This window comes from Toxoplasma gondii, chromosome VIIb (assembly GCF_000006565.2).
Source record: "Toxoplasma gondii ME49 chromosome VIIb, whole genome shotgun sequence".
In the NCBI taxonomy this organism is placed as follows: domain Eukaryota; phylum Apicomplexa; class Conoidasida; order Eucoccidiorida; family Sarcocystidae; genus Toxoplasma; species Toxoplasma gondii.
Genome location: NC_031475.1, coordinates 3,026,503 through 3,036,988, shown reverse-complemented (window position 1 = coordinate 3,036,988; position 10,486 = coordinate 3,026,503). Strand labels below are relative to the sequence as shown.

Sequence of the window (10,486 nt, the reverse complement as noted above, 5' to 3'; positions counted from 1 at the left end):
GAAGCAAACAGCATTGACCTCCTCCTCGCGAGAGGGCCAGAGTACTACCCCGGCTTGCTTCCTTGGAGTGTCTCGGCGTGTCTCCGAGACGAAACCCAGCATTGTTTCGCATTCGATTGAAAAAGTACATTTTGTCCTTTTGCGCTTTGCCGCAGAAGAGTAAAGAAAGATAGGCGAGCCGAGAAAACAGGGTGAAAGACGAAGACGCAGAGAAAGAATTTTGGACCGGACACTCAGCAGGCGAACCAGGCGGACGCCGTTTAGACGTCCCTCTTTTTTGTCGCTCTTCTTTGGAAAACAGTTTTCTCCAGTCCTCAGAAACACATGCTCCTCCTCCCCAGTTGACCTACAGCCCCCCCACGGCGACAACGGAGAATCGTTTCTCTGGAATCAACGCGATGAAGTCTCCGCTGTTGAGAGGCAAGAGGCCAGCCTTCGCGCAGTGATTCAAGACGTACAGGCATCCGCCGAGGCTGATGAGGAGATACACCGTTTTCTGCAGAAAGAAGACGGCGCCCAGACTCCAGTTCGCCTCTTGCGCAGCCTCGCGTCTGCGGTCCCCCGAGGAGGAAGAAGAGGGTGAGGGAGAGGAGGAAGACGCACGGAGCGCCTCTCGTTCTTGTTCGATCCCACCGAAAACGCGTCGGACGCTGAGAGCGGAGGAGAAGCAGCTGTGGAGGACGTAGAAGAGGATGAGGATGCCAAAGATGCCGCTCGAGTTCACACCGCCCATGTAAATCATGAAGAAGTTCATGGCCAAATTCTTGGCGGGAGAAATCGCGATCTCCCAGCCTTTCTTGGCAAGGAGGTGCTGGCGCCGGACTGCGTCGACGCGCGAGGTGGCGGGCAGACTCTGCGAAGCAGCGGCAGGAGCGGCACTCGCGGCAGACTCTGTGAAGGCGAATCCCGGAGGCGAAGGCAGCGAAGCCGGCGGCGGAAGGTTGCCCCGCGAACGCGCTGACGAGACGCCCGCGTCCAGCGGAAAGGTCCAGCAGGAACGAGCGAAATCTGCCGAGTCCGCCGGATGCTTCTCCATTTTCTGAAGGCGGAGACTCGCGGAAATCCGGCGACCAAAAGCGGAGAAGCTTGCGGGGTCGATGAGCAGGGAGAGAAAGAGAGCAGCGCGGGTGAGGAAAAAAAAGTTTCGAGGAGAGAACTCGAATGGTTTCGACGCTGCAGAAGAGAGAAAGGGGGAAATGGGTTTCCCAGACAAACGAGAGAGAGGATGTGAAGAAATGCGGGGCTTTCTTGATCACGGATGTCGAAAACGCTGGCACCCGGTGTACATACACCTCAAGAGGGTCTTTTCAGCGGAGGTGCCTCGACCAGGCAAGCCTGAGTGAGGTGTATGTACCCCTGAGAAAACCGTGGAAGCAGGAATAGACGGCAGCGAGGGCAGGAGAAAGGACTCGTGAAGGAGTGTGTACGCTGAGTCTCTTCTCGCCTTTCTGTCTGCGTCCTTGCCCGTCAAAAGGTTTTAAAATTGGAAATGTTCTTCCTCGGACTCTGGAGAGGCCTTCACTTACGCTCGGGCGCTGGGCCTCCCTGTTCGAAGTTTCATGCTCTTGACGAACGTTTGCTGCCGACTTTGTGCATTAGTCAGAAGCCTTTGAAAGAAGAAAGTCAGGAGGGACGCGAGAGGAGCGACGATTTGTCTGAACTGAGAGCAGCTGGAAGAGGCGAGCGAGAAAAGAAGGCGAGCAGCAACGAAGAGTGTGTCGAGAAGACGGTGAATCGCGAGAATGAAGTGCGAGGAAGCTTCCCAATTCGCAAGGCGAGATCAAACGATGAGGAGGGGGAAACAGAAAGAGAAAGAAAAAAGACAGACACACACGGAATGCGAAAATCCGATGAGAGACATGCTTCACAGTGAGACGCGTTTCTCGCATGTTCAACGCACACTTTGTGCCTTCTCCTCCTGCACATGTCGAGCGCCCAGGGTCGGCGTATATGCGGAGTTTTCTGAAAAGGGAGAGACAGCTACGCGCCTCACCGGTACATTAGAGGGAAAAGGCGAGAAACGCCGTCACGCAGCTGCAAGTGAAAATGGAATTGTTGATTGGCCGCGAGAAGAAAACGAGAAGAAAGTGACGGGCAGAAACGTTCTGTTGCGAGTTGCCAGGCGCGTTCTTCGGCTGTACGTACACCTGAATCTCGTGCCATCTGCCGACTAAGACGCTGCCGCCAACAGTGTCGTTGCAATTACCTGTCAAGGTCGCGCGTTTCTCTTGTTAAAGTTCTTTTATTCTTTCCAAGTTCCTCTCTGTCTTCTCTCTCGCATGCGGTTATCTTTCGCCACCGCTCTTCCCCTTCCCCGGACTGAGAGAGCCGCTTTGTAGTATCGTCGTTTCCTCCCTTTTGTCGAGAGATCATTCCTGCGTCGTTTCGTCCTCAGGCCTTCTTTATCTAGGCATTTCACAGTCCCGTTCACACGTTATTCTCGCTTTCTCTCTTCTCGTTTCTCTTCCTTCGCCCTCCTGCTCGATGTTCTCCTTCCGTATTTCTTCTTCCTCGAGCGTCGTCTTAGTCTTCTCACGCCTCGTCGGTCGGAACTTGCGCTCTTGTTTCTGAACAAAGTCAACTATCGCGAAAGCGCAACTGCAACGTGCAGTTCTTCTGCTCTCCCTCGTTCCTTGCTTTCTTTTTCCGCCTCTCCCCCGCCGTTCACCTGATCGCTCTCTTGCTGTCTGTTCTTCACTCTCACCAACGTCCTGTTGACAACTGTGCACTCGCGCACCGTTCTTTTTGAGTCTCGGGCACTGTTTCTTTTGTAACACTCGACTCAGAGAAGGAGGGCGAGAAGCGAGAGCAAGAAAGCGAAGGAGATACCTCTCGGATCGCCGCTTCTTTGAGTTCTGCTGGCCTCCTCTCGTCTCCCTCGAGGGGATCTTCGTTCCTTTCTGCTGTCTTCACGACGATTTGGGGTGTATGTACACCCGGTGTCACCGGGCACACGGGGAATCCCTCATCTTTTCCTGTGTGCACCTCGTTTTCTTGAGGCTGTCGCAAGCAGCGGTTTTTCTCCCTGCTTCTCTGCTTCTCCACTCCCCTCTGTCCATCCTTTCTTTTGTGCGTTCTTCTGTTCCGTCGTTTCGCATCCTCGTCGCTCGCCTTCTCTTCACAGGTGTGCGCGACGCGCCGTCCCCCAGCGCCTCCACTTCCGCTGTCTGTACACCGCACCTCTCGGGAAAGTTTTTCTTTGTCCCCGCAAAATGGAGCTCTCGTTCTTCAACGTCGACGACGGCTACCTGGAAGGCATCTGCCGAGGGTTGCGCTCGGCCTTCTTGACGGAGGAAGATTATAAAAAGTTGTCCGCCGCGGATTCGCTCGAGGGTAGGTTTCTCGACTTCCACGTTCTCTTTCTGAGGGGATCCGCGCGGTCTTGCGTGGTTTTTCTCGCTGCTCCTCAGCGCGCGGGTGCCCTTTTTTCTCTGCGTCGAGCGTTTGCCGTCTGCTGTGGTGTAGATCGAGACGTTTTTTCCGGTGTTTTCTTCTCAGATCTGCGGTCGGCCCTCGAGGAGACGGATTACGGTCCGTTCATGCAGGACGAGCCTCTGCCCCTGGCGGTACCGACTTTATCCCAGAAGTGTCGAGAGAAGATGGCTTCCGAGTTCCGGTAATTCCGTTTCGCTCTCGACTGTGCTCGCCTTTCTCGCTTCCGCAGACCGCAACGCAGAATCGCAAAGCGAAGCCAGAAAACCACACTGCTGCACCTAGGAGACTAAATAACGGAACTCCAGCCGCATGAGACGCACAGACAACCAAGTTTTTTGTGACTGTCGTGCTGTCATCTCTTCCTCTGTCGCTCTTCACACTTTTCTTCGGTCGCGTCCACTCGCCCGGCACCCTTGTGGCACCGCAGAACGGCAGCGATACACCTTCCGCGTAGGAAGACATTTTGCTACGCGAGCTGCCCTTCCGCGTTGCTCCACGCTTGGCACTGCCTCCTGCAACGCTCTCCCTTTTCGCTTCTTCTCTGAGGCGGAGGAAAAAAGTGGAAGGCTCTCCAGCTCACGCTTCCTGCTTCGCTTTCTGCGACTCAGACACCTCGAAGAGATTCTTCTCCGTCTTGCCGAGTTTCTTCGTTCATCCCGTCTCCCCGTGATTCTTTTTCCGTGGTGTTCCAGGTACATGCGGTCACAGGCTTCAGGGCCTCTTGGCAAGTTCATGGACTTCATCGCGTAAGCGAAAGACGCTTGGCTTTTCTGTCTGCTCTTCGACTCTCTTTCTCTGGTCTCCCTCTTCTTCACGAGTCTTCTCTTTTCAAAATCACATGCGTCTTCCCTGGCCTCTGTGTTCTTGCTCCTCGCCCGCCTGGACATCACTCCGCATTCACTCCCGTCCACCTTGTCGCATGCAAGAGTGAAAAACGAATTCGCATGAGCTGCTCTTGATGGCCCGGCCCGGCGCCGTTCATAAGCCGACGCCAGCGATTGATACGGAAATTCTCAGCCACGCTTACCCTGCTTTGTTCTTGCATATATATATATATATATATATATTTATATATATATATATATTTGTACATATATGTATATATACTTGTACATATATGTATATGTATATTGGTATATGTATTTATGGGTAAAGAGAGGGAGAATATTTTTCTAGAATCTAAGCGTCTCTGTAGTGCTCTGGAATGCTGGCGTGTGAGTGTCAGAGTGCATGCTGTGCTTCCTTTCTTTATTGTAACTTCCTGCAGCGTTTCTGAGGTTCAGCTCCAGCGTGACCTATGGGCTGGGCGCTTTTCTGACAAGAGGGGGAAGCGGTGGACTTCAGCATTTTTTCAGGTAGTTTCCCGAGTCGCGTGTCGCGCCCCCCCCCCCCCCATCCCCCATAGGTCTTTTTCATCTCTTTTTGAGTCCGAGACTCTCCGTTTTTCTCCGGTTTCCTCGCAGAACGGAGAAGATGATTGACAACGTCGTCGGTCTGATTCAGGGCGCCCTGAACAGAAAGTCTTCTCACGAGCTTCTGGCGCGCGTCGACCCAATGGGGTACTTCCAGGTAGACGGAGAGACGAAAGACGAACTGTCTGCAAGAAATTGTCTCTTGTGTCTTTTCTCTGCCGCCGTCCCTCCTCGCCTCCGTACCGCGCAGGGATCTGTATGGCAAGGCGACGTCGAAATGCTAGAGAGAACTGACTGTGCATTTGCATAGAGACGTACGTCACATACATAAGTGTATATGCTTGTGTTCGCGCATTTTAAATGTATACGACAACGCGAGAGACGCACAAGACAGAGAGGTGCTCAGTAGTGTCTCGGAGAGATTGGGTGAGGTTGAACAGTCGAGTTGCGCGAGCCGGTAAAGACGCGAGTCCGCAGCTGTATAGACAGCGTGCGTGCGTGGCGAAGTGTGGAGCTGGGGAGATATGTGGTTTGGAGTCGGGATGCGACTTTGCGTTTTCCAAGAATTGATTTTGAATTAGCGAAAGTCGCAGGGGTGCGCTCGCGCGGCAGCCGTGACGAGGACGATAGGCCAGGGAGATCTTTCTTTCATTCGTTGAAGAGGGCCTGCTTCCGTGAACCGTCACTCAGGAAATGGCTGCGATTGCGAACATGGATTTGACGACGAGCTACGAGGAACTGTATCGCGCACTGTTGATCGACACACCGGTGGGGAAATATTTCCAAGCTTTTCTCACAGAGTCTGGATCGCAAGCCGCGGCTCACTCCGCTGAACACGGTGGCCGCAGCCTCGCAGAAGTCGCCAGCATCGTCTCCGAAACAGATATCGGTGAGGAGAAGAAGAAGAGAGGTCAAGGGAGGAGAAGAGAGATGAGATAGAAAGAAGAGGTATGACATAAAGAGAGGAAGGAAAGAGAGAGGACTAGCGCGGTGCCGAGAGCTAAGAGACGGGAGGCACAGAGGATGAGCGAAAAGAGAACGAACAGAGGGAGACGACGATGGAATGAGAGGAAGAGAGATGGCAGAGGAGATTTGAGAGAACAGTGCCTCATCGGAGACTCAGATACTGGCAAAGACAGGAAGAAAGTGGGCAAAGAGGAACATTCCTTTTTATGGAAAACGAGAGAACTGGGAGGGCATGTTTGTGCATGTGATTTTTTTTCCAGAGCTGATGAGGAACAGCCTCAAGAAAGGCTGGCTGGAGGATTTCTACGCCTTCGTCCAGTCTCTTGGAGGCACAACCAAGGAAGTTATGACGCACATTCTCAAGGTTCGTGTTCCGTCAGAAGCAGTTCTCCATTAGTTTTTCGTTTTCTTTTCCTCCTTCAACACCGCGTCCTCGTATCCCGCTCTCAGAACCGCGCATCTGTTCCTTTCTTTCCTCTCGCATGTGGACGTCTCTGCGTTTCCTGTTGCTCTGGGCAGCTCTTGCTCTCTGCGGATTCGCTTTCCTCCTTCGCTGTCGTCTGTTTTCGCTGTTCGCCCCTTCGGAAGAGACTTCTTTTCTTGTCTTTGTCTGCAGAGGGAAGCGGACTACCGTGTCCTCCGCTTGGTCGTCAACTCGCTCTCTTCGAATCAGCAACAGCAAATGGATCGCCAGGCTCTGTATCCGTCATTCGGTTATCTCTATCCCGAAGGTCAGGAACAAGAGCTGAGTTGCGTCTCTCTGCGCCCGGTGTCTCCTAACTACGAGCAGTCCTTCCCCGCCACCTGTCGGTACCTGCTCATCTCTCTGCGTCGTCTCTTCTCCATTCATCTGGCATGTCTCTTCTCAAAGGCGTGGATCCTCAGTGTCTCTTGTCTGGGTTTCAGTGGCGGTCTTCTTTTCGGAAGTTCTCCTCCCGTCCGGTGCCGCAGATGAAAAGTTGCAATCTCGTCTGCTCTTACTTCTTCCGCAGAAGCAAAGAGAAGACGAGAAGAGAGAGAGACTTCGCGGGTCGCTCCTGACTACGAACGTCTCTTCTCAAGGAAATGAAAAGGCGAAGCTGAGGCCACCGGGGGACAGAAAAGAGGAAGCGAAGAGCGCCGCAGAAACCTCGGCCTCCTCCGCCATCTAAAGATGCAGATTGCGGGTGTCCATCTGCTCTCACATGCGTAGTCTTGTGAAGGCGTTCCTCGTCTAAGCATGTGAATCGTTGTCTCTTTTAACCTGAATCCATCTCTGTCACTGTCGACCTGTCCTCACACTTCTCAGTCTGCTCTTCAATCCGTCCTTTCTGTCGATTTATATATGTAGATATATATATATATATATATTTACATATATGTGCGTGTATATATGTACCCATTGTCTTGCTTTAGGTTCTTTTTGTTGATTTGGTGTGCGTTTCACTACAGGAACGGATGGCCTGCGAAAGGCGTGGAATGACACGACTGTCCGCGCAGCTCTGGCGCCTTTCTCTGTAGGACAAGCAAGAGAAAAAAAATCTGTCTCGGCTTTGCCAGAGATGTTTCTCCGGCGGCAGTATGGTAGATCAACAGACACAGGGCGGAGCAGCTGCTCTTGCATCCGCGCGAGTGCATAGAAAGCAGGACGTAGACACACAAGCAGAGGTGAAAGCGCGACTAGGCATCTGAATCAAAGCTCGAAAGGAGCAGATCGCTAGAAATAGATACGACCTGATAGAGAAAGATAAGATACGTTGAGGGAGACAGAAAGATAGATTGATAGCTGGGACATTCAAAATGGATAGGAGTATACAGAGAGATACAGAGACGTACACGTTGTCGTCCATTTATTTCGAGAATATTGTTTTTTTAGGAAGTATGTTCCATAAAGATAACTCCTGGATCCTTTGTGTGGGCGAAAACGTAAAAATCTGTGAAGTTTTTTTCCAAAGTTACAGAGATTGAGGCCCCTAGATGTATCGGACTGCTTGTTTCGGTGCGGTTCTTACTTGAAAATGCATGTTTTTTCAGAGCTACCTGAACCTTTATGAGCAATGCAAATCGTTCTACGTTGGACAGGTAAGAAGACACCTCATTTTTTCGATGTTCTCTCTTCTACTCTCAGGTAGTTTCTGATTTATGAGGCATTTGATGTCGCCATTCCCCGTTCCCTTATCGTCACGGGTAGACATCTGCCTGTGTCTAGTCGAGCTATCGAGCGATGGAAATACATGCACATATATATATATATATATATAGAGAGAGAGAGAGAGAGAGAGAGAGAGATGTATATGTATGTATTCGTGTGTGTATAAAGGTGTAAATATTTCGTCAGGTGTGTGTCATGTTTCTGAATCTCCCTAAACAGACATGCCCACGAAAGACAAGACGAGGGCCAGGCTTTTGAGAGTTCAGTGTCTCCTGCATTTGTGCCTCCATCTCTGCACACACAGACAACTGTGCACACAAGTAAAAACACAAATATATATATATAAATATACGTATGTATAAAGATATATATTACACTGTATTTGTTCGATATCCATTCTGACAAATTCAGGGCATGTTATGTTTTGTCTTGATAGGAGGGCCAGGGCAATGAGGCCGCAATCAACATGGCGAGCACGAGCAAATTCAAATCCCTGGAAGACTTGCTCTACAGCGAAACGGCGACAATGTGCGAACTTGCGTTTGAGCAGCAGTTCCACTACGGTAAGCGGAGGAGAAATGAGAAAAGGAGTGAAAAAAATGGAGGATCGAGGGGGAAGAAAGGAGGTGGACAAAGAGTGCATGCAACGATGGTGCAGAGGAAGGACCGGGGATCGGAAGCGGGAGGGGCAGGAGAGCCCAGAGGGCGACGAGACGGGAGTCAGACAGACGTTTTGGATGGCACCTGTGTTTATCGTTCTTCTTTGACTTCCAGGAATTTACTATGCGTGGGTGAAGCTGAAAGAACAGGAAATCCGCAACATCGTTTGGATTGCCGACATGGTACGTAAAAACGCCGCGCGGAGAGAGCTGTTCTTCACGGAGTACTTCCCAGTGTTTTCTCTCACACCTTCGGAGTTCAGAGGGAATGTGCGAAAAAACCAAGGGAGAGACACAAGGTTACGACGATTTTCTTGCTCATTGTATATGCATACGCATACTTGTATGTGGAGATATATAGATACTGAAGGGTGCGTATATATATATATATAAATATATATATATATATATAAATATGTATATATATGTGAACGTATTTAATATATATGAATAGATTTGTCGACCGTGTAACAGTAGTAAGTGGCGTAGTGGAAGATTGTGTGCGCATTTGTACCTAGAGGAATCATGTGAACTAGCAAAGTAGGATGTCGAAACACCGTTTTAATACATGTACAGCAAGCATGGAGAATATTGTGTTATTGTGTGTGGGTTTCGAAATGCGTTACTGTGCCGTCAGTCAGTAATTTGTGTTGTTTCGTAAAAAATGCATGTGGACATCTTGTTGCCTTTGTGTTTTCTTCAGATTTTGATGAAGAGAAAGGAGTACATTTCCGACCAGATTGTTCCTCTCTTCCCTCCTCGGGTGTGAAGACCGTGGATGCTGTCGCATGCGGCTGCCGTCTCGTTCGCGTTTGTCCTCGATCTTGTTTTTTCACTTTCCTTGTCCGCGGTCATTTGCTTTCGTCCACGTTATGCCTGTTTCTGCCTTCCCGCTGTCCTGCCCTCTGTCATCCTCGATCGCTTCCTCGCTCTTTTCAAAGTTCGAGAGCAACGGCTCTCGCAGGCGAACATGGGGAAGGAGTCGTCGCTGTTATCTGAGAAGTTCAGAGTGTTGTGTGGTGAAGTCCTGCAAATTGTGGCCGGAACGCAGAGACTAAAGAGATTCGCCGTTCCAGCCATACACCCCAGACGAACAGAGCGTGTACGAGAGAGGAACTAGGCAGGAGAGGCAGTCTCTTTGACGACACACATACTCACACAGAGAATCGGCATTTGCTCGGCAGGCATTTAGATTTACAGGAATTGGAACCTTGCTGGCCCAAGGTTCGCTGTAGGCTCGTTAGAAACCGGCAAGTCCGAGTTTCGAGGCCGGCATTGACAGCGGCGCTGACGGGCGTCCATCGATCTGTTCGAGGGGACAGGGCACATTCAAAAAGGAGTTTTGTGCTTCCAGAGTGCTCAGTTTCGTTCACTTCCCTTTTCTAGGTCGTGTCACGACGGCTTAATTCACCCGAATGTCTGTCTGCTCATCCCCGCGAGCAAGGAGGAGCTGCTCCGTAGTTCCGCGCAGCGAAGAGTGGAAGTCGAAACTGTGTGCATGTGGTGTGGAGGCCTTTGGACTCGGTCCACTTTCTTCGACCCCCGTTGAGATCTGAAACACCAGAGAGCATCCATTCTGAAGTTCTACCGCCAAACGCAGTAGTTGCTGCGCAGATGCGCCTTTGGCCTCGTTCTCCAATTCCCTGCAACGCATCGATGCGACTAGTCTTATGCCGGACAGAACAGATTCGTGATACACTCAGCTATGACGTGCGATAGCGTAGCAAGAAATGAATTTGCGACTTTATCCAGTTGCCCGGCTCTGTCTACCTTCTTCTCGATGTAGCGGCGGCGTTCTGTGTTCCTTAGAGCGAGTCCACGCACCAGCCTCGTGGAGTCGAACAGTTTTCGCCAGAGCGGGGACAGCCGGTGGAAGACAGAAC

The 10,486-nt window shown here is 51.1% G+C and overlaps 2 protein-coding genes across 2 annotated transcripts; one reads left to right on the top strand and one right to left on the bottom strand.

Moving 5' to 3' along the window:
• On the bottom strand, positions 1–1,036 carry TGME49_259000 (hypothetical protein; the record flags this gene model as incomplete). Its single annotated transcript, XM_002365073.1, has 1 exon — positions 1–1,036. The coding sequence occupies one exon, from the start codon at positions 1,034–1,036 to the stop codon at positions 347–349; it is 690 nt and encodes a 229-aa protein (XP_002365114.1). The 3' UTR covers positions 1–346.
• Positions 1,037–2,852: 1,816 nt separating this feature from the next.
• Positions 2,853–9,515, top strand: TGME49_259010 (vacuolar ATP synthase subunit d, putative). Its single transcript, XM_002365074.1, has 12 exons — positions 2,853–3,333; positions 3,499–3,616; positions 4,128–4,181; positions 4,899–5,004; positions 5,538–5,736; positions 6,074–6,177; positions 6,430–6,544; positions 7,245–7,309; positions 7,827–7,874; positions 8,381–8,507; positions 8,719–8,786; positions 9,307–9,515. The coding sequence occupies exons 1-12, from the start codon at positions 3,213–3,215 to the stop codon at positions 9,370–9,372; spliced, it is 1,191 nt and encodes a 396-aa protein (XP_002365115.1). The 5' UTR covers positions 2,853–3,212; the 3' UTR covers positions 9,373–9,515.
• Positions 9,516–10,486: the final 971 nt, after the last annotated feature.